At 40.6% G+C, this 24,561-nt stretch overlaps 1 protein-coding gene across 1 annotated transcript; it reads left to right on the top strand.

The window, feature by feature from the left end:
• The first annotated feature begins 2,788 nt into the window (after nucleotides 1-2,788).
• On the top strand, nucleotides 2,789-23,850 carry LOC144720249 (uncharacterized). Its single transcript, XM_078596828.1, has 16 exons — nucleotides 2,789-3,188; nucleotides 4,289-4,361; nucleotides 4,527-4,604; nucleotides 5,818-5,933; nucleotides 9,200-9,318; nucleotides 10,709-10,845; nucleotides 11,772-11,825; nucleotides 12,683-12,795; nucleotides 12,889-12,994; nucleotides 14,023-14,085; nucleotides 15,239-15,360; nucleotides 16,240-16,346; nucleotides 17,842-17,975; nucleotides 18,511-18,564; nucleotides 20,001-20,113; nucleotides 22,075-23,850. The coding sequence occupies exons 2-16, from the start codon at nucleotides 4,299-4,301 to the stop codon at nucleotides 22,091-22,093; spliced, it is 1,398 nt and encodes a 465-aa protein (XP_078452954.1). The 5' UTR covers nucleotides 2,789-3,188; nucleotides 4,289-4,298; the 3' UTR covers nucleotides 22,094-23,850.
• The last annotated feature ends 711 nt before the right edge of the window (nucleotides 23,851-24,561 follow it).

Here is a 24,561-nt window from a genome sequence, read left to right as displayed (position 1 = left end):
CATATTCTCAGGTTTTTTCGGTAAAGTCACGTAGGTAAAAACATTAAAATTAATGAAAGTAAAATAAAACAAAACACGACGGTCCCACCTGCTTGATGCAGCTAATTCGGCTGTGACGGTCCCACCTGATGACGGAGACTTGTGTTGCCTCCGAAACGTCGTGAATTTTATTTTTGTTTTGTTTTATTTTACTTTCATTAATTTTAATGTTTTTACCTACGTGACTTTACCGAAAAAACCTGAGAATGAGAAAGATGCAGTATTGGCATGTGTAAAAAGGAAGTAGAAAAAACAGTGTCATGAGAAAACGTATTCATAATAACAAAGATGATACTGCAAGTCCTGTACTGGGATAAGGTCATACTTTTGCTGATTTGGATGCCACAAAAAGGGTAACAACCAAGTCCAGTACCGTGTTTATTTTTTTTTGTTCTAAGTGACAGACTGGCTGAGACTGCCCTGGAGTATCAACACATCTCTTAAAACCAGGTCACGTTGCATAAGCTCCTTGGAAAATGTGTATCCATTCCACTTGCGTGTGCTTAATATCAGGAGCATTAATTAACGCGTGGAATTTGCAAGCCAAATAGCACTGTATGAAATTTGCAAAACTTCCTTGAGTATACGCTGTTTGTTTCGAATACAAAAATGCATGTGGTATTTCTTTTTGCCTTGCCAATGTCTTTTATTGTGTTATCATGTTTGTGTGTGGTATATATTATCATCAAACATAATATTGAACTCAAACTTTGCTACCAATGTTATGCCATAAGTTTACCCATTTTTTTTGTACGAGTCCATGAAGTGGTTCTCAACAGTGGGATTGCAAAAGCCATTGCAGGGCAGGGCCATAAATGTCGAACGTCAGCGCCACGTTGGGACGACAACACATTCCTGCGGAGGGAGCTGGTAGGAACGTTGGGTTGCTCGGTCAATGGCCAGGGTCAACGGCGGCGTGGTTTATTCCGCAAATATGCCCGACTGTGAGGGCGGGCACAAGCCGGCGTGAGTAGGTTAAACGTTGAGTTTTATAAGGGCACCACGGGGTGAGCAGCCCCTCCCCACCCAGCCCCACCCCTCCCTCCCCCCACCCAGTCCCTTCCCACCCAGCCCCAACCCTACCCATCCACACCCCTCCCATTCCCACCCAGCCCCTCCCCTCCCCACCCAGCCCCACCAACCCCTCCCTACCCAGCCCCACCAACCCCTCCCTACCCAGCCCCTCCCCACCCAGCCCCTCCCCTCCCACCCCCACCCAGCTCCTCCCCTCCCCACCCAGCCCACCCCCCACCCAGCCCCTCCCCACTCAGCCCCACCCTCCCCACCCAGCCCCTCCGCACCCAGCCCCACCCCTCCCACCCAGCCCCTCCTCACCCCACCCTCCCCACTCAGCCCCTCCCTCCCCAGCCAGCCCATCCCTGCACGACGGACACAATAACCCCCTGTGGGCTGGTGTAACCAGGAGGTTCCTAGCAGTAAAACACACTAACACACAACGCCAGTGGCGTGGAAAATGTGATATCTCGCTCTGCTATAGTGCCATAGTTGTATTGATCAGGGTGGGTGGGGGACGCAGTGGTTCTCAAACGAAAGGATTTGACATTCAACTGCGCTCGATCACGAAGCAAGGCAAGAATGGCAGGCATGGATGTATGTACGTAGTCAGCGGTCCATAAAGCTGAAGCTTGGGTTTCAAACGCGTGCAACCACGTGTTGGTTGTTGTGTAAGGTCTGAAATGCTCAACCCAACCAGGATGGTGCGTGTGACACACGAATTGATGTGTTCTCTCGGTGACATGGTGCCCCCTGGTGTTGCACACATGGTGTAGGGCATTTAGAGTCAGTGGGGAGCGTTAGTGCCAACGTTTAGCACGCTGCGCTACGAACCAAACAACCCGAGTTCGATTCCCACTCACGGCCAACACCGGTGACGATTATTTATCTGAACCGGTCGTGGGCCTCCCTTAGGTCTACTCAGCCTCAAATGAGTACCTGGTGCGATCTGTGAACATCGCCACTGGGGGAGACAAAGGCGGGCTCGGGTGTGGTGCTGGCCACCCACCATCCCATAGATGTTCGCTAACAGCACATGCCCCAACAATCCGTCAAGGCTATATAACACGTGATCTTTGTCTCTGAGTCAGTGACAACTACAGTGCAGATGGTAATTCCACTCTCCGTGCCTCTCGACAATCCACATGAATATTTTAACAACCAACAGATGCGCACAATGTATAAAGTATTGTAACAGGCTTGCTTCAATAATAAGAGGACATTGGGTAAGAAAACCTTGAATTCACATCACGAGTTCTCCCCTATTCAACGCTAATTATAATACAATAAATATGCTCTTAGGTTTTTTTCGGTAAAGTCACGTATGAAAAAATAATTAATAAAAGTAAAAATCATATAAATAGTAGAAATAAAATTATTTCTATTATTTTAACGTGTATTATTCATTTTTAATTAATAATAAAAGTACAACTTACAGAAATAATAATAGAAATACAATTATTTATATTATTTTTACTTTTATTATTTATTTTTACCTACGTGACTTTACCGAAAAAACCCTAAGAGTATGAATCCTTGCAGTCACGAAAGCTTCAAATCTAGAATGCAATAAATATGCCACGTAAATGTGCCCCGTGTATCACCACTGCCACAATTGGAACTTCAACAAATAATTATTTGCGCACCTGCCAGAGGATTACATACAACCGGCTTGGACGTACAAGGTGCCTCGCCAGCTAGCTGGCTTACTATTGTGGCTGCAGCGATGGATAATGACTCTACACACACAAACCCTTCCCCTTCCTACTCAACATCCACCCACTTGAGCTTGGGTTTCACGCAACGTATCGCACCCTGTTTGTTCACAGCAAGCCTTTGCACGCACCAGTGATGGGAGCGTGTCATTTGGACGGAGGGAATTTATTGTGATAATCGTTACTGGGTTGATAAGCGAGCTTTTCCTTTGGGTTTGTTGTTGATTTTGACCCACGTTTCTCGGTGTCTCCTCCCCACCAACCCATCTCTCTTCTGTTTTTTGGGGGGGGTGGGGGTGGAGAGTTTGTTCATGCGCGTGTGCGTATATTTCTCCTTGACATCTGGAAGGAATTATTTTGGGTTCTTCGTACAGTCGACAACAGAAGTACGGAGAGAGAGATCAGCTTGAATAAGCAGAGGTAAGCAGTCTGCATTTAATACACTCTACTACTACTGTATGCGTGCTGTTTAGTGTACGTTTATATTGTTTGTGTTCATGAATGGTACACTTTGAAAATGTATATTTTGGAGGCAATGTTGCAAAACCTACAGAATTGTCTTTTGTTGAACTACTGTATACCAAATTGAAGTTACGCTTTATGCCATGTAAGATACAAATGTAAAAGCACACGATGGTGATTACAATCTAACAATTACAGCGGTTTTATTCAATTTCCTTCTTATAACTGGCAGATGCAACGCCTTGAACATGCCAGACGAGTGCCATTAAAAGTGGCTTCAAAAGAACGCAACACGAATTGTTCACAATGACACTCTTGATTAATCTTCGTTACCCACCGCTGAACGCAATGTTTGCTGCGTAGTGGGAGGCGACAACCACATTGTGTGTCTGTGCTGAGCGACGTGTTTCCTGTGAGAGCAATGATGCCCGTTGTACTGCGAGCAAAGCTATTTTTGTGGCAGTAATGAGTAATCATGGCATGTGACAGCTCGTACGTGTGGGTATCCCGTGTCCCCAATGGAGCCATGGCCTGACACGGTGGCCAACCCTATACCCTGTGCCACTCATCATAGACACTTAATTACTGTACACGTGCGTGTGCGATCTCTTGTGTTTCGTTGAAAATAAACAACTGAATTAATGTACCGTGCAGTGTTCTACAACCATTCTGTCTGCGGTCATTCTGGCATTGTAAACTAATCTCACGCGGGATATATTTAGTTGCAGTGGGGGCTCACAGAGATGTCCATTAGCACTGACCCAGAGGTTCTCAACTTTACGCACTACGACACTCTTTCTCTCAAGGTTCATCATGCCCTGTATGATTTTCAACAAGGTAGATGATGCAATACACATTATAGTGCTGTACAGGTATCAAAGCTTTATCGCAATCATTTGTCAACTCTTTTTTTTGGCCTGGGATAGTTAGCCAAATACAACGTGAATTTTTCAGTGTCATTATTATGGACCGTTTTACCCACAAACTGTAATTTCTAGAAGTGTTTGTTTTAGAACTTGCGTTGTCTCGTACATTATACAATATTTGTTTTTTGACAGAATATATATCATGAGTCACGAGGGAGTGTCAGCTTCTGTAAGCACGATCAACACATCAGATAATAATATAAAGGTAAGAAAGCCTCACCATGCGAAATAATACTGTAATCCATCACAGCATTCCAAAATGATGTTTACAATAATAACACACTGTTATTGGCATTGCATTATATTTTACATTCAGGAATACAGTTTTACAATACTGTTATCTTATTCATGCTCTTGTGTTTATATTCAGACGGATGAAATGTTTGACAAAAGCCAAGATAATTTGTGTAAAGTAAAACTTTACCAGTTTTCATTGACAAGTGAGGAGGTAAGAACGTGCATCATATTTTCAACTCGCCTTCTAAATACTTTACGGTGCCTTGAGAGCGTTGGAAAGAATATTGTTGTACGGTAATGTGTTTTTACGAAGTCCACCAAATTATGTAAGAAAATACTAAACGCTTTTTTTGCATACTTATACATATTTTTAAATCATAATTCTCACGCGAGGTGTGATTGTCAGAGGTATGAGGGGTATTTGGAATGTTGCCAATTTGTTGACATGATAGAATACAATGTTTACAATGCTAAGAGCTTCATATAGTTTTATGAGAATAAGTTTTCCCCTTTTTTCTGGCAACAAAACAGGTGACAAAATGTTAAAACACCAAACTGAAACCTTTTACAAGGAATCATGTCTGCATTAACCACAATACTTGTGGTCAGAATTCAAAAAAAACATACTCCAGAGACAGCTTTCTTTCGAGCCTAGTCTCAAATGGTGTGAGATCAGAGGACACCAAGAGGCGTGCAGCACAAAGACATCTTAACACCTGTTTTGTTTCCAGAAAAAAGGGGAAAACCTATTCTCATATTTTGGTACTGGCAAAGGAGGTCCCATGATGTAGCTGCTCGCCCCGAGCTCTCATTTCTCTGATAGTGCGTTGTCTTTGTGCTGTACGCCTTTTGACGTCCTCTGGTTTAACACCGTTTGAGACTAGGCTCAAGAGAAAGTTGCCTCTGGTGTGGACCAATCAGTTTCAAAGACAATGCATATATTATAAGTGTTTTTTTTGCATTCTGACAAGTATTGTGGTTAATGCAGATATGATTCCTTGTAAAAGGTTTCAGTTTGGTGTTTTAACATCTTAACACCTGTTTTGTTGCCAGAAAAAAGGGAAACCCTATTCTCATTTTCACATCGTTTTCTTTAAAAAAAAATTATTCGGTCTTCGCAACTTTGATAGTCTATTTCGGTTTGCACCGCAATATACTTTTTTTTGCAATTAAGTAGCTGCAATGTTTAACTTATGAGGGGCACACTAGGAAAGGTGCTCTTTTTTACCCGAATGCCTCTTCAAGGGAAAATATTTCACCACGTGGAAAAATGCGTCGTGAAACTTGGTGAGGCTAATTCAAAAGCTAACATGAGCCTCTTTCGAAAGTTCTAAGGGTAGTAGCGGTGAAGTGTCAGCTGCCGTGATGTTATTTTCAATGACACTCCGCTCTCACTTTGTCACTTTGCCCCTACCTGCACACAGCCCTGTCGGTTCCTGTGCGAGTTCACATTCAAAAGTGGGAGCACGGTGCAGATGTGCAAGCAGAAACTCCTGCCAGGCCTCAGGCAAAGCCTCGATCCACAGCTCACCACAGACAGGTTGGCAACATACCTCCAGTTTTACGTGCCACCAGTAAATCACATTTCAACCGTACCCCTGGGGATGTGCCTAACAGCCGCCATTCGCGTGTTTTAATGGGCAGATGCCTTCTGAGCTCACTTAACTTTGGCACATAAATTCCAATGTGAGCTGAAGTCGTTTTAAAAACGTGTTTTTCATTCCTTCTGGTATAGCATGTAATCTCATACATACTGCTGTGTGTTTACGTCTTAAATTGTCTGGCTGTATATTGTAAAAAAAATACATATTTATGACTTGTAATTGTATAGATATGGACTGGGATACCTTATTGAAACATTTTAAGAGGTAAACATTTTTTTGTAGAAAGTTAAGCCTCCTGTAAAACGTTGCTTACAGCAAGGACGCATCTCTAACTGTACAGTATTTTATGAACAAAAACAATATTGTACAACTTTTTGATGTTTACAAAACTCCCATCATGGCCACAGCTGCATTCCAACACACCGCTCTCACCTAAGTTTCTCACATTGCTTGTAGTGTGGTGTGGTGGCCCCTAATCTCTGGAATAACTGAGTGAAAATGTTTGGTATAAAAACATTCTAGATTTGAAGTTTTCGTGACTGCAAGGGTCCATACTCTTTGGTTTTCTCAGTAAAGTCACGTAGGTAAAAAAAGGAAAATAAATGATATCACGACTTTTCGGAGGCAACACAAGCCTCCGTCTTCAGCTGTGTCAGTAATTTTTCTGTGACGGTTCCACCTGAAGACGGAAGCTTGTGTTGCCTCCGAAACGTCGTGATTTAATTAATTTTCCTTTTTTTACCTACGTGACTTTACCGAAAAAACAAACAGTATAAACACATTACCGTCCTCATCCTACTTTGAATCACTCTTGGATCTCAGACTTTCTTTCAAGTGCACGTGCAATTGATTACTCTGCTTTGCAAACTTCACTTTATGAATGTTATTGTTTCTGTACGGAATCTGTTCTATTAGGCTTGTATTTTTTTGTGCTTGTTGTACCATGTTGATGCACGACTTTGCTATTTGCAACTTGATCATGTACAATTGTATTTTGATAGTTTTGTTAGTTGATTTTTTTTTGCTGTAACCAGGTTTCTGTAAGCAGGTCCCCATAGAAATTTAGCATGTGTTGTCTAATGAGTTTTACCTGTGCCAAGATGCTTTCAGACCTCTGAGATTGCCCTCCAGCACTGAAAAGTATCCATTGTATGCAAAACAAATCCACATTCACCTTTCTAAATTAATAATGCCTGATTTAGAAACCTAACAGACGTTTAACCCTTTATGTAGTATCTCTTGTACATTAGTCGTAAACTTTTATTTCATCAGGAGAGGGAAAAGAACCAATGAAGACAACATGATACACGTTCTTACAGTCAGGGTGTTCTGGGTTTAATTTAACGTTTGTTTTCAAAATCATGCAGGTGAAACAAAACATCAATAAGACAAATATGAACAACAACAAACCCTATAAACAAATGTTGAATCGCAAATTGAATTCGGAATACATGATAATTATAATCCAGTATTACATCACATTTAATTCGTAAAAATGTTCAAAGTTCAGTATACAATATGTAGAAAATGTATAAGCAGTTGCATTTAGAATACATAATAATTTATAATCAAGATGATCGTTTGAGGGAATTATTTAACGATGGAATTTGGATGCAAAGTTAGTTATTGCAAAAGAGTGGCTGAAATATGAGAAGGATTTGATTTGAAGCTTTAGTGACTGCAGGAATCACTCTTTGGTTATACTTTGGTTCTTTCGGTAAAGTCACGTAGGTAGAAAAATAATACAATAAAACGAAACATAATATCTCACGACGTTTCGATCGCAACACAAGCGGTCGTCCTCAGGCGGAAAAAATAATCCAGCAGTGGAACTACTGAACCAACGAGAGATCTGTTACAACACAGAGAGAGAGACACAGGTTTCTGTAAGCAGGTCCCCATAGAAAATTATGGTATCTAGTGTACATTAGTCGTAAACATAGACACACTGTGTGTCTATGTTGTGTATCTCTCTCTGTGTGTCTCTGTTGTCTCTCTCTGCTTGTGTGTCTGTATGTCTGTCTGTGTGTCTATGTTGTGTGTCTCTGTCTCTGTGTGTCTGTGTGTCTGTGTGTCTGTGTTGTCTCTCTCTGCTTGTGTGTCTGTCTGTGTCTGTGTTGTTTCTCTCTGCTTGTGTGTCTGTCTGTGTGTCTCTGTGTGTCTATGCGTGTCTATGTTGTGTGTCTCTCTCTGTGTGTCTGTGTTGTCTCTCTCTGCTTGTGTGTCTGTCTGTGTGTCTCTGTGTGTCTATGTGTGTCTATGTTGTGTGTCTCTCTCTGTGTGTCTGTGTTGTCTCTCTCTCTGTTTGTGTGTCTGTCTGTGTCTGTGTTGTCTCTCTCTGCTTGTGTGTCTGTCTGTGTGTCTCTGTGTGTCTATGTTGTGTGTCTCTGTCTCTGTGTGTCTGTGTTGTCTCTCTCTGCTTGTGTGTCTGTCTGTGTGTCTGTCTGTGTGTCTCTGTGTGTCTATGTTGTGTCTCTGTGTGTCTATGTTGTGTGTCTCTCTCTGTGTGTCTATGTTGTGTCTCTCTCTGTGTGTCTCTGTGTTGTCTCCCTCTCTCTGCTTGTGTGTCTGTCTGTGTGTCTCCGTGTCTGTGTTTTGTCTCTCTCTCAAATTTAGTTCTACCTGATGACGATTGCTTGTGTTGCAATCCAAACGTCGTCTTCTATTATTTAATTGATTTTCTTTCTAAGTGACTTTACCGAAAGGACCAAAGAGTATGAGAAGGATGTTTAACCAAAATGGTTCATGCCCTTTGGAATAGGACATTTAAATGGAGTATTTTCTCCTTGCTGGTTCTTCCTGTTTACCAGACTGCTCAGACATCCATTAACCAGCCCTTGATACCACCTAGATGTTATCTTGAGTTACAGCAGTGTTGTTCGGAGTGTCTGGAGCTTATTCCCAGACTTTCTGTTTTTTTAATTGACCGACTTTGTATCTCTTTACGTGTGTTTTCAAATAATGTTTGTATTTATGTGTGAGCATCAATCAATAGATTATGGACCGTTTTCAGTACGCCCCAATATATACTCATAACCTATGCATCTACAGTACGGTACAAAAATAATGCTTGTTATTGATGATCAAAATAAATGCAAAGAGGAGGATAAAGCACAGGTGAATGTATTATATGCTGAAATCAAGTGTTTTGGACTCCAATATTATTGTCTTGTATTCTTTTTTATGTCCATGACAATCACAGGTTTTGGCTGAGGAGCAAAATGGGACTGAAGCCGGGAACCATATTCCTGGAAAGTGACGTCTTTGGGAAAAATATAATTTTGATGGAGGATCGTGAGTTCTTCCTGGAGCTTTGGACCGGTAAAAGGCTTGACGAACAGAGCATTTAGATTGTGCACTCGTAAATGCCTCAGGTTTACACCAATACAAGGCTACATTCTCTTGGCAAAAATAAAAGAACTCTTGTAAAAACAAAGACTTGCATGTGGTGTAGAAATAGGACGTAACGTATCCCACAATACACTTTTCAAATGCATGTGTTGGCATGTTTGCTGATTGCCAAAGAGTATATGTTTACATGCTTGAATGTATTTCAGTCTCAATATGTAATGTTATATAAGTCGTATATTATTATCATTGTATGTTTTGCCAATGGTTAACTCCACCACTGTTACATATGAGCTGACGAACATCCATTCATATATTACACAATTTGCTTAACATCAATTACGAATATATTAATGATATAAAAAGTAACATAGAATGTGATATTCAACACAAGATACTACTTCAGTATATTGAGAACTGGCACAGTAACTGTACAGTATTTCCTGTGGAAACTGGCTAATTTCCTGAATCACACTTTCGAACGCACGCACTGTTGCCGTTCAAAATGTGTTCCAGATGGATTTGGACGAAACCAACTTGAACATATACCGATGGAGGGATTGGTTTAGTTCTTCCATTAATGAGCACTTCGTTTTGAATTATCCTATAGTGTTACATCTTACATCCCTGTCATCACAGGTCACTTCTGTCCATGAGACTATTCTCGTCACTTCAGTTGTCACCCGGTTCAACAAAATAAACCATGAAACGTGAACTGTCATAAGACTGGGATTAGCTGATTGTGTGATCTGGCACAGGGCTTATTGATTTCCCACAATATTTGTGGCAAACAGTATTGACAAAAAACTGAACAGTTAATTCACGATATTCACGTGGATATAGTGCTCTTTACTATGATACATAACAAAGCATTGTGGAAAATAAAATAATAACCTTCCCATAGTTACCTATCCGTTTAAAAAAAACTTAAGTATTTTTTTACACAATTCATCAGTTGGAGTGCATCTTATCAGCAGCATTGGTTCAATAACATGCAACCTCTGGACTGTTTTTTTCATTTAGTGCCTCATCAAGAAAGTGAATCTTGCTTGAGCCAATGCTGGGGAATGAGGACTATATCGTATGATCCAAATTCAGAAATGTACCTTACCACTTAAACCACGACAGAGAGGACCGCATACAGTCTGTATGCATGTTTAACTTCTTTCTCACCGTACGTAGCCAACGGTGATATCTTGAGGTGCGGACAGACCACACTTGAAGTCTTTCAGGAAGGAACAGCACCTCCGAGAATGTTCACACCCAAGGCCAGACAATGTTGTTTGTCTCTGCTCTCCAGCACTGAGTGTTAGTTATATAGTATTTACACTCTCCATTGAACTCTGCTCTGCCTGGTGTGCAGGGCCTGCCAAACGGAAGGATAGCGTTCTCAACCTCATGCTGCTGGTAAGGAGGTGGAGACCCTCCATCCTCCAGCTTGAGCCGATCCAAGATGCACTCGCTGTTCAAGTGGGAGATGTGGAAGCACTCAAGAAACAGGTTTTTTAGTTTTGTTAGCATTTAAAACAATGCCTATAGATGATGATAAGAGGTTTGGCTGCCTCGAGGACTGATCCTTGTGGCGGCTTCTTTGAGGCCTTGCATCGATGTCCCAGGTGGCCACGGGGTGGGGGTAAAATGTCTCAAGGTGCATCGACTTTGATGGTCTTAGACCAGTCAACAATGAATTCTAAAATCCATCAATCATTGATTTGTGGCGTTGAGGTGCCAATGATTACAAACTCTAGGAGGAACTGTTGTATTCCAGGCCAACTCCTTGTAATGCTGTGGTTATGGAAAGTGTACAAAGTTACATCGTGTCAGTAGAGATGGGTGCGTAACTTCGGATTGGGCATTTACAAATCGTTGTTGGTAAAATCAGATATGTTTCAGTCGTGAGATGACAGATACAATTGGAAAACCGCGAAGAACTCTGTGAAATCACAGTGCAAATACAATGATGCAAACATTTGGTGTATTCTGATCGAAAATTATCAAAGTACTGGAAAAAATGGCTGGGTGCAGTGGAGGGGTGAATAGAATGGGTACAGCAAAGGAGAAAGGCAAGGAAGATGCAGGCTGATGCTACAGGGATTCCTGCAATTGCAGTCGAGGTTTGTAAGCGTGTGTGTATTGTACATGCGTCTGTGTGCTGTATAGTATTTGGTGTGCTGTAAAGAAAACACTTCAGCCCTGGGGAGGCAAAGGCGGTTAGATGTGGGGCTAGCCACATTCACCCCCTTGTGTGCTGTTCCAGTTTAATAGATTAATTAAAACCACTTTCCCCGGCATCTTGTGTAGGCTGTAGGGTGGATCTTTGTCTCGTGTAATTATACGCACCTAAGATTCTCACTTTGAAAATGTCCTCTTTTGATTAATGATGCAGCATATCTTGTACAACTGATGATTGTTCTGCTTTTACTCAGATCAGTAAACTCAGTGAAATACAGCACGAAGATATACAGCTGGTCATGCTGAAGGTATTTGTGGTTATTCAATTTCACAATCAATTGTTGCAATTTAGAATCAAGAAATGCTTTACAATGTAAACATTCTTAACAATCTCAAAATGCTGTACAAGGACGGGGTACATATGAAGTTGCAAAAAAAGGGTGTAGTCAAGAATGAATGGAAACTTGAATTGCTATCAGGCACTTAAGTAAGTTATCCTGTGCATAAAAACTAATGGGTCTACACATATGTACACTGCTTGGGCGAGAACGGTGTCCTTGTATTTTCACGAAGCCTTAAAATACATTTATTTAGTTTGGAATAAGTTTTCGTGGACTAACATATCTTACAATAACACGCAGCAGGGTACATAACCAGGCGTCATCGCTATGTCATTTAAATGTGTGAATAACCCTGTAAAGTATGTCAAAAAAATTAACCCGTAAAAACAACGTTTTTCACTATAAATCCTTTATATGCGTGGCGGCTAGAGTCCTCTCGTCCTCTGGCTTGAGATGGCTGCCACCTATGGGTCAGATGATTGCCTGCCACCATTAAGCAATTGGTAATTAAATATAATTTATTTTTTCCTAAAAAGTGTACAATTTTGGAAAAAAAAATTCACGAAAATAAATTGCCACGCACAACGAGTCTGTGTGCAAAATGTCAGCTCGATTGGATCACGGGAAGTGGGTTAAAAAACGACCGAAAGATTTGTGCGGTCGTAAGTGCGCAAGCAAGCAAGCAAGTGAAGTTAATATAAAGGATTTAAAAAGAACCACGCCAACCGTGAAGAGAAGAAGAATACATGTGACATTTCCCCAATAACTGGCTCATTGTGCCGTGTGTGTGTGTGCGTGCGAATCGCGCCCCCTGCTGCTGTGAGGATGTGGCGAGCTCTCTGGACGGGCAAGGAGCTGCCGCCCTTCAGCAGCTCGGCTGGGCTGGCGACCTGCACAATCTGAGTGACTGGGATGATGGAGATCTCGTTCTGTACAGGTCCGACATTTCGCCAGGCACGTGCCAAAGTTGCGGTCACAGCGTTGCAAAGCCGGCTTCGATTCGTTTCTTTTTGTCGTTCATCTCTGTCAGGGACAAGACGGAGCGCCTTCCCAGCCGGATTGACAAGCACGCGGATGAACTATTACTCAAGGAGATGCGTTACACAACGCAGATATTCCTTCCAGAAAACACCCAGGTAGAAAATAAGGCAAAAAAACAAACTTTGTTTTACAATTACAATTTTTATTTTTTTATGACCTTGTGCTATTGACTTGGGGACCTGGTACAATGGTGACATCTGATTAATTTCCCCCCTCTTCTTAGCCCAGCACATTAAATCCCTCCAGTGCAGTTGCATCACCACGGTGCAGTTGCACCGCCTACACACTCGATAGCTATGCCACCAAATTCAATATTGCATTGCTATAACCAAGTGTGTTTAATGGTTTGTGGCATTTTAATAGTTAATGCTGCGTGGTAATTTGAGAGCAGTGGGTTTTAAGCATCCAGAGCCGGTGGTCTGTACGTTATAGGTATCCAAGCAACACTCATGAGTAGATGTACAGTACACAATGTAGGATATTCCCAGTATTTCACATATACATTTTATTGAGAACTGCCTTACATCAAAATAAAGCTGAAGACATTCATATACTTTATACATAACCAGGTACGGACCCATTGAGACTATTCATGTAATTTTCATAGAAGGCATTGGTTGACCAAAGCTATACAGAAAACATTCAAAAAGGTCAATGACATGAGTACATGTAGAGCCCAATGGTAAATCCATGACTGGATGAGGGCCTCGGCATGCCATGTCAATCGCGAGAGCATATTGACCAGACTTCATCACGCTGGCCAGCGCGGGTTAATGGTAGTTTATAGAACCTTAAAATAATTATTTTCCACATAAAACAACAACAATAACAACAAAGCCTAAGATGATTATACAGCTTCATATTTAAGCAAATGTGTTTTAACATTTAAATGATTTGTGGACTTGGGAGCTCTGCAAGTGTACTCTTGTGTTACGCGTGGGTTTTCGCAGCCACTCGTAATCGTCAGGAATCAACTGACTATTGATTGTGCGCGTAGCCGTGCATACCGAAAGCTTGAAAAAAGAAATGCTTAATACGGACTCGAACACAGGAGACCACAATTGTCGAGAGGGTGATCATCACACCCACGTGTTGTGGCGTTTGTCTTCCTCGTTGTGGCCAGAATGAGCAGAGAGTGCACGAGTGCACCGTGAACTTCCACCTCCTAGAGGGTGACCATCTGCAGGTGAGCTATTGGGAAGCCATTGGAGCTATGCACTTTTCAATCTAGATTTAAAACACAATTCTCTATAAGTGCTTTCTGCGTTTACTTTGTTATCCTTCTGATTAGCACGGTTGGCTGCATCCTCCTGCCTCTGGACTCATTACATTTCCCTGTAATTCTTACCATAGCCATGTTTGTTTGTTGTAGTACAGAGTTAGACTGATGGCCTTAATCTAAGTTGTCTTGTGGTTGTTGTTGTTGTTGACTGGCATCCCACTGCGATTTTTGCACACAGCGTTGGTCTACGGTGTTTTTTCTGCAATATTTTGCTGTCTTTTCTTGGATTTTCTGTTTGCACTCAGTCACATATTCACTTTAAGATGTTTTTTTGTTCATGTTTTTGTTTTTTGTTTGTTGCGGTTGCACCCAATTCAAGAGCCGAATGGCTCACAGGGCTATACCTAATAAATGAACTTGAACAACACAACGTGATTATGTTCATCATTTTAATAATACTGATTATACCAATAGTACGTGCATTTACATCGCGCTGATAATGTAACAAAACGTTTCAGAAGGCAGTGTTTAGCCTCCGCCCACAATGCAAGCAATCTCTCTGTGCGGCACAAGGTGAACACAGCAGTCGCTTGCAAGGCATTATTTGGCCAGTAGGGGGGGGTGGTGGCGATGGTTGCTCTACGTGATCCCAATTGAGTAATTGGGCCCGATTGCTATGTGTAGGGCATCTATTGGTCTCTTCAGGCAACGTCAGCCCCGTAGCATCATGGGGACTTGGAGGGGACTGGGTTTGCAGCAGAGGGGCTCAGCCCCACCAGCTAAATTCTTAAATTCAAGTAAAAAATTGTTGCTGCACTGGATAATATATCATATTCTTACTCATTCCGTTTAGCAATTGTTTAAATATTGTTTAACATTTCTCTTCTTGGTTCTTTCGGTAAAGTCACGTAGAATGGAAATAATAAAATAATCGAATAAAACATAATAAAATAATTCTCACGACGTTTCGGCCACAACGCAAGCAGCCGTCCTCAGGTGAGTTTTTGTACGACCCACCTTTAAACAAGTGAATTGCTATATGGGTGGGCTACATCCTTGTGAAGTCCCTTCCTGTTTAATTGATCTCATGCCCTATTGGCATTCATATATTTAACAGATGCAGCTGGGCAGACTGATGCACAGCTGCCTGCTGAGTGAGGGAACCACAGTGGCACAGGTCAAAGAGCAGCTGCTGCCCTCCCTGCGAGTTCAAGGCTTCCCCCACCTCACAGGCGACAGGTCAGCACAAGGCTCTGCCTGTTCATTCACAGCTCGCAATTGAAGGCTTGGTTATTCTTTACTGAATGGTGCAGGTGTGAGTGTTTCTTACTGTACAGTGAGCCTAATATTCATAAATTAACATATTGACCGGTTTAGACTGATTCTCCAGCTTGTCAAGTATTTATTTTATTTTTCCATCACTAGGTGTTGTCAATAAAGAGAAGATTCATCTTCTTGGTTCTTTCGGTAAAATCACGTAGAAGGGAAGTAATAAAATAATAAAAATAAAACATAATAAAATAATTCTCACGACGTTTCTATTCAGACGCTGTCGCCTCGACAGACCTGGTTTTCACCTGAGGACGGCTGCTTGCGTTGTGGCCGAAACGTCGTGAGAATTATTTTATTATGTTTTATTTTTATTATTTTATTACTTCCCTTCTACGTGACTTTACCAAAAAACCAAGAAGATGAATCCCTGCAGTCACGAAAGCTTTAAATCGAAAAAGAGAAGATTATTTTAAACATTATTTCATAATCATAATTTATTGTGTAAAATGTTTAATCTCTAAAGTTAACTAACCAAACCACAAATATACAATGAGTAGATAGATCACTTTCTGTTTACTTCCAGGAATGAGATTATCACTCAATTTTTTGTATGTATTTTTTTCAATTCCTAAGTTCATTAACCACATTCACCTGAGGAATGAACAACATATTGTGGACTTCTCTGCCCCCCTGAATTGTTACTTCCCCCAATGTTCCTATCGATTTATCAGCACATTTCCTCCATATCTTGTGCAGTTTGTGTCTCTCAAGTCCTGTGTGTTATTGACGCATCATCCTTCAGCATTCCTGAAAATGTCATGAGCAATGTTCTGTCCTGCTTTGCAGCTTCTGTCTGTGCAAGAAGAATGGGGAGATCCTTGTCGATTACGAGGTGTTTGGCCGTTCCGTGTGCCTCTGGAATGACCGGGATTTCTATATCGAGATTGTCTCTGGTGAGTGCACTATATATTTTTTAACTATAAGTACGAGGGAATTCTTGTATAATGATGTTATTAGTAATTTTATAAGGGCATTACTCTTCATTGAACAAATACATGGGGTGATCATGCTTTTGCCAGTGCAACTCCCAGACTATGGAAAGTTTTGCCTTTGGTAATAATACAGAGTCGTTAAATCTATGTATATATGTCTTAAAAACTCACCGCTTTAAACTGGCATTTAGCTCATAGTTCTGGCCATTAACCCAGGTTCTATTTATTTACTGCTTTCCATACATGGTGCAATTGGGATATATGGATGGAATGACCTTTACAATTGGAAATAATTATTAATTACTTTTATAGATATTGATGTACACATGTCGACTAAAGCTGTGGCTTAAGTGGAAGCAGGCTTATTTGAAGGGCCATCTGGAAATATTTAGTGGCTAATTTCTTCAAGCCGAGACGACAGCCATTCGTCTGATGCAACTGTTCTCAGCTGAAGTCCTTATATGGTTCTATTTTGATTTAGAAATTTTTCATATAAAATCACTAAAATTGTGAAGGTGGCTCTCACCTCCAATTTCTGAATTTCTGTACGTTGAATTTCTTCCGATTGCGGAAGAAATTCAACATACTTACAGGGGTCAGGGTGCTGTAATCAGGCACCACTATACTTTAGGCCCTGGGATTGAATCCGGGCAGATGTTTGTAATTGACATAAGGCTCTCCAGTGTAGTGAGTTGATGGTCGTTGTTCAGTGACCAATAATACAAACAAAAACTCTATCACATTGGGTTTTCTACGCGATTTGGCTAAATAACAGCTCAGAAAAAATATCAGTTTTAATTTCATGTGACAAATAGGACAAAAAGGCCACTTGAACATTTTTTCAGAGGTCCTGTGAAAAAAAATATTCCAGGGGTTTGTTCTCTGATACATTGGGGACACTAAGATGGGGCACACTGTTCTGAGGTTTCCAAACAGATTCCTCTCGTGACATGCCATCCAAATAGGAATTGAAATAAAAGCAAAAATACCCAATAATCTTTTGAACGTAAAAAGTTGGACCATAATGCAAGAGACACAAACGTTTTGAAACCACTGCCTTGAGTGTTTGTTATCACTGTTCGCACGTTATTAGCATTATAACGCGTTTAACAGTGGGTTCCTTAGTGGCATAAGTATCTGTTCGAATATCTTAAAATGAAAGCTTTTGCGAGAGCGTGTCAGTTTTTAACATGGAACAAACCTGGTGTATATGGCCTAGTGTATATATTGCTGTTCTCATTTTCTGACCAGCTTTGTTTCCAAGCCCTGAGGGCTGGATGCAGTCCACCTTTTCACGTCCAGCAGTGTAAACACGCGATATTTTACGAGCATTACATGAATGTAGGTGACAACAAGGTGACTTGTGCGACGCTCACGGCACTTGTTATGTAGGAGGGTGATGACGCCTTCCCAATGATCGTTTCTATTCTGAGTCGCTGTGTTGTGGTCCCGGCAGACCCTTCCAAGCTGAAGCGCAGTGTGCTGCAGGTGCGTCTGCACTTGGGCTCGGTGCAGCCAGCAGATCGGGTGCCAGGTCCCTTCCAGGACCTTCTGTGGGATATCCATGGCATGCACAAGCTACCTGGCAAGGTGCAGTCAAACAACCATTGCTACTTCTAGATTTGAAGCTTTCGTGACTGCAAGGATTCATACTCTTAGTTCTTTCGATAAAGTCACGTAGGTAAAAAATAAAATAAAAATGAATAAAAATAAAACAATAAAATCACGACGTTTCGGAGGCAACACAAGTCTGCAGAAAATCTGGCTGTGATGGTCCCACCTGATGACAGAGACTTGTGTTGCCTCCGAAACGTCGTGATTTTATTGTTTTATTTTTATTAATTTTAATTTCATTTTTTACCTACGTGACTTTACCGAAAGAACTAAGAGTATGAACCACTGCTACACCAACACTTTTACACTGCACGATGTTCTAAACCATTGTCACCAGTGACTCTAAATTTTGATAGCCTGGTTTAACTTCATGTTTATATAATTGCGAATAATTAACTGTCCCAATTGAATGAATACATGAATGCATTTGCAAATGTAATGTGACACTGTGAAATATAAAACGTGTTTTGGATTTTAAGCATCTCTTGCAAATGTTTTCTCTTCTTTTTAGATCAGTGACTTGAGCGGAATTCCTAAGGAGAACCTAATATTTTCGTACTTGAAGGTATTTTTTTTACATGCTTTTCCTACCTTATTAATATTTTCAACTTGTAATGCGCACGGTATTCGCTCACTCTCAGAGAGAGAGAACGACTCAGAGGCGCGAGGTAGAACCACTGACAAGCAGGAAGGCAGCCATGTATTGAGCTGGCGCCGACAATTACCCAAGCTTTGTGGTCCTCTATATATGAAGGTGGTATCGGCCAATTAATGGGTGCTTAAATGTGAGAAGAATCCAGAGCACCCAGAGAAATTCCGCTATTGAATCGGGTGAAACCGCAACAAACAAAAAAACAAAAACATGAACAAAAAACATCTTAAAGTGAATATGTGACTAAGTGCAAACAGAAAATCCAAGAAAAGACAGCAAAATATTGCAGGAAAAACACCGTACACCAACGCTGTGTGCAAAAATCCCAGTGGGATGCAAGTCAAACAACAACAACAACCACAAGACAACTTAGATTAAGGCCATCAGTCTAACTCTGTACTACAACAAACAAACATGGCTAAACCAATACACTTTTCGAAATCACCAAAATAAAGCTATGAAAAAGCAATCATAGGAACTGTGACGGAATTTTCACAAAACCCACGCGTGCGAGAGTAGAACACAGACGACATAGGTGGAGTCCACATTTTGACTGGACTGCGTTTCCCTGGCAAGCCAGGGCATGGCACCTCCTTGAAGCCCACGGGAAAGGAGTTTCTCAAATTTTGTGCGATCCACAAACCCTCGCTTCTACAGTGCTGCATTAGAGGCATGCGTCACCACCACCTGGCTAAACTGACATTTAATATTAAAAGGCAAATGCAATTGACAGATAGTCATATGTCTCATGTTTGTGAAAGTTGCGTTGTGTTTTATCAGTGTTACGGTTGTATGCATGTGCACATAGTTCTATGTCATATATTAAATTATGCCCTACAGTGTGCCATGTATGATGATTGCTTTGTTCTCATTACCCAAATCCGGCTCTCACCTGTTTTTTTATGGTCTTTATCCCTTTCGTTAAAAATGTAAAATTAGCATATGAGACAATATGGAACATATCACTGTGGAGAGGAATGTTTAGTTTGCTGAATTTATTATGTGCATGGAGGGCGGGGGGGTGCGCAAGGATGGCACCTTGCCCCGGCCGCCAATATTTCTAAATGCGGCTCTGATAGTTCACATTACATATTTCGGATGATGCCGTGGCAGAATGGGTTGCAAACTGGACGTACAATCGAGAGGTCGCCAGTGCGACCTTCTGGCACGGGAGTTGAAACGATAGGCGAGCCACATCTGGCCAGGAGGGAAGAGCAGGCCAAATTCCCTCTGGAGGGAGTCCAGTGGAGGCGATTCTGCCAACGTTGGCGTGAGCAAGACATTGCAGGGCTGCAACTTTCCTCTTCTTTCTTTTATAATATACATATTTGTCTGCATTCTGGATACAGGGGCTGCATCCGTTTGAAAGCCTCAGCCAAGAGGTGGTGGCAAGGCTCAGCTGGATTCAGGGGTTTGAGGACTTGGCTACACACATGGATGATGGTGACATCATTTTATACAAGTGAGCACAAACACCAACAAAAGCTGCCTGGTTTCAGGACCGTATTATGTCCACGTTAAGGTGACATGTTGCATTACGTGATGGTGGTATTATTATCTCTGGTTGTTTCGGTAAAGTCACGTAGATAGAAAAAATTATAAAAGAACACGACGTTTCGGTCAATATCCCTGGTCTTTTTAAAATAAAAACAATTCCATTATTTGTGCATTTGGCTGTAATGCAGGATTAGTCTTTATGCTGGAGTTTGAAACGTACAGTATTACATTCCAATAATTAATATTTTGCTCCAATGAAAAAAATAAGGCCAATGTGCCAGCACATTTTCATTAAAACATTATCGATGCTTCCATTTTTATGCCCACACTGAAAGTCACTGTTTGGCTAACATGAAACAGGACTGAAGGCTTAAAGCCACATATTAACATAAATGCATTTACGCAACTGTATTATACAGTACTTGTAGGCTTTTTAAATATCAAACAGCAAACCTTATTACTCAGCTAGATTAAAATGTAACAAGGTTTTTTTTCACTTTAAAAAAGGCAGGAAAAGTTGTTGCAGATTCTTTAGGACTGTGATAATTGGAGTATATTAGTAACACACACAGTCCTTGTAATAAAAATACAATGGGTGTCTGTTATGTGGCTGAAACAGCAGTCTTGTCTTTAGTGCACCCATGATAAAATCTAAATTCAACGTCTTCACAGCAATGAGGTTTTCTGAGAAGCCTAAGCAAACACATAATAAAGAAGGTTACATAGTGCATATGATTTGTACTTTGTAGCATAGGTTATGGTTTTGGATGATATCATTATGGTTCTAAGGGGGCATAAGCCCTAAATTTGCTTCGTGAGGCAACACAAACCACTTTGTAAAAAAAAAATGTTTTATAAGTTTAAGATTCAGTCCAGTGTGTGAACTTTGATGGACTTCTTGGACTTTTTAAAGTAATTTAAAGGGCATCAATGTTGTTTTCATTGGGTAATTGTGGGCAATTATTTAATAATTATTTTTCTATTTTAGTGTTTGATAAAGTGCATGATAATTGTCATATTGGTATCGGGTCATAAGGTGAATAAAGTTAAATTCGGATATCTTGCAGATAGCATTAAATTAGACAATGTTACAGACAGCCTCTTGAAGATGATACCATAGAACCACATGTGATGTCTCTAGTTGGTTATTATCGACACTATGGATCTATCTTCTGACATGTCCTACTATAAATAACTGTGTTTCATGGCAATAATATTGAAAATTCTCAAAGCTAGAATAAGCCAAATTCAGGGAAGATCATATTTAATGATTTTTGTGTGCAGTCATTGCTGGCCAAGCTGAAGTTATCAATTTGGTGCTGGTTCAGTAAGAGCCACCCAGCAATCTCCAGATGCCTGTTGTTAACCATCTTGGCAAGATAGGTAATTGAGTAAATCCTGAGACATTATTGTCTTAATAAAAAATATATGCAGATGATTTCACTATAAATAACATGTTTTTGATAAGCATTGTGACCCAACACTTCGTCTTCTTGAAATGTTGTTGCCTAACTTTAAAACCTGTGTTTTATTTCCAGCCATTGCTATAACATTTGGTAAATTGTATAGTTTGTTTTTCTTGATAAAAAATAATCGTCAAACACCATTTATATGGGGATAAATAAAGGGATGTATACGCCGTTTCAAATTATTCAGGCTCCCAACCAGAGATTCACTCGTTTATCTGGGGTACATGATAACAGATAAACCCAGATAATTGGAAGTATTTGCCGAATAACTCCATTCAACCGTGATCTCTACCCAGGATATTTGGATGGGTACGCCCTTTGGATATTTGGTATAGAGAACCAGGTTTTGCTGAGCGAGCGACCTTGGGGCATACCATGATATGTTTGATATATGTGTAGGGTTAGTTTTTAATTCTGCATTAATATAGATTTGATGTATTATTCGTGTCGCTTGCAGAGATAAACAGAGATGCTGAATGGATGATGTGACATGGAAGATTCCAAGCTGGGGCTCAAGGAACTTCATATTCAAATGTTACATGTTGTTAAGACTAATACAGGTACTATGCCGTTAACGCCAGTAGAACGTTAACTTTAGCAAAAAATATATTTGAGCAAAGTATTACTGAAGGGCATTTATGCATATAAAAATGAAATAAAATGTTTATTTTTGGATACTTTAAGTTTTGGACATTGTAGTGACTTTACAATGTAGTTGAACTAAAATAGAGCATGTAAAACGGCTACATATACAAAAATATGAATAACTTAACCAACCCAGCTTAAATATACGCTGCCAAGCCTGGTGGTGCCCATTCAGACGCTGTCTTTCCGACAGACCTGTTCTTCACCTGAGGACGGCTGCTTGCGTTGTGGCCGAAACGTCGTGAGAATTGTTTTATTATGTTTTATTTTTATTATTTTATTATTTCCCTTCTACGTGACTTTACCGAAAGAACCAAGAAGATTAAACAAAATGTACTGTGTGTTTTATGAACCTCTCTCTGACTGCTCTGAGACAAGATAGCATTTGTCCCCATGCATCATCTGCCTATTTTCCGGCCTTACAATGCCGCACTGACATTTGCGATGTAGTCATTACAATCCAAACACTTATATTCAAAAAACCTTTCATGGACTAATATTCCCAACAAATGCTTCCAAATCCTTGCCTGGAAGCTGTATAGCTGGAATTATATTACATTTTTATTCGATGTGTGATTGGGAAGAAAATAATTGTAAGGCTTTAATGCCAAGGTAGAAAATGTGGCAGGCATTTGATGTTACTGGTGGATCCGTTTTCAGTGGACATCATTGACCAAATACACCTGTTAGCAGGTGTAGTTAATAGGTATGTAACAACGCAAGGTTATGTTTGAACCAATTCTTACTCTCGTGATTCATGAATTGTGTGAGGAAGCATTGATTACATATTATATACAATGAATGCAAATTGTATGCTGATTTTACATTTCGACTAATAGAGCAAACAAATTGCACAAACATGAGAACACACAAATATGGTTAAAGTACATTTTATAATTGTACCCTCATTTGGTGACACTTGTGCAAATCACTTGGGGGGGGGGGGGGTACATTGGTACGTGCCTAATAATTACCAAGTGATGTTATGGACTGCTAGAAATCAATTTGTGATATTCTATACCTTGAAGTATAATGGGGTGCCCCGGTGGGGAGATGTTAACTGCCTCGCCTGGTATACAGGAGCTTGTGGGTTCGATCCCCACCCTGACGCCTGCTGCTGTTGTATATTTGGCGTTTGCGTGTTCTCCCCGTGTTCACGTGGATTTTTACTCCTGGTTCTCTGGTTTTTCCCTGCACATTTAGAAACATGCATTTCGAGTAATTTGGTGCTATAAATTTCCACACGATAAGCCGCTTCGTTGAGCTAGCATGTGTAGCCAGGTCGCTCCTGAAAAAGAGCTGGATAGCTCAGTTACAATCATAATCCCTGCACTGTTGCATGCAGACAAAGTGGCACCTGGGTTCAGCCTGGTTGGTGTCCTACCCTCTCCCACTGTTAAAAGCTTTGGCTGCCCTATGTGGCCCCCAACCCCCACCCCTTCTCATAATCTCTGCCTAAGCTGACTGTAACAGATTACACTGCATAAATACACTTGTGTTCCAGACTTAATAAATAATTGTATCCGTGTACAGGTTGCCGTATGCAGGACCAAAATGTGCATTTACATTAAATGGTGGCGTTGCTGAACGTGTGTGTCGTGTAAATCATTATTTTGCGTAAGGTGTTCATTAACCACGTTTAGTCTCAAGTCTAAATTAAACAACAGGTGGCAACATCAATGCAAATGGAAACCAAGATATACCACGGGACTTCTGCAAAGGTAATTCGTTGGGATTTTTTTTTCTCAGCCACAACCAATACATTGTTTCGGCTAAACAGATGCATTTCACGGGACTAAAGTTAAGTTAAGATTTTCCTGAAATTTATGAATTTTGTGTCACTAGATAATATACAAGTGGAGATTGGGGAATGATTGTTATGGGGTAAATATGGAAGGCATTCCACTCTGCTCTGTTTTGACAAATCCATTCTACTGTACTTATTTTTCTAAAAGAATAGGATTGCTCGACAGGGATTTTAAAAGTTATAACGGTGAGGTTTAAAGATCCGGCCATAAAATCTAATGGTTTAGAATGCACTCCAGATTCTACATTAATTTAATATTAAAGCCAATTATCTTAATATGTGGTGCCATGGTATTGCCAGGTAATCACAAATAACTGAGGCTATTAGCAAATGCCTTTATAGACTAGATGTAGACATGCCTTTATGTATAATTAATGTACCAGCATTAGATGAGTTTGTAAAATGTGTTACGATTTTTTTTATATCTGAAAACTGTCGGCTAGCCATTATATCATGAGGAAGGATGATGAGTCGTAAGGACTCAATAGAGGT

The sequence above is a fragment of the Lampetra planeri genome, chromosome 8, assembly GCF_965212315.1.
Source record: "Lampetra planeri chromosome 8, kcLamPlan1.2.h2, whole genome shotgun sequence".
Taxonomy (NCBI): Eukaryota; Metazoa; Chordata; class Hyperoartia; order Petromyzontiformes; family Petromyzontidae; genus Lampetra; species Lampetra planeri.
This window is presented reverse-complemented; position numbering and strand designations above follow the sequence as displayed.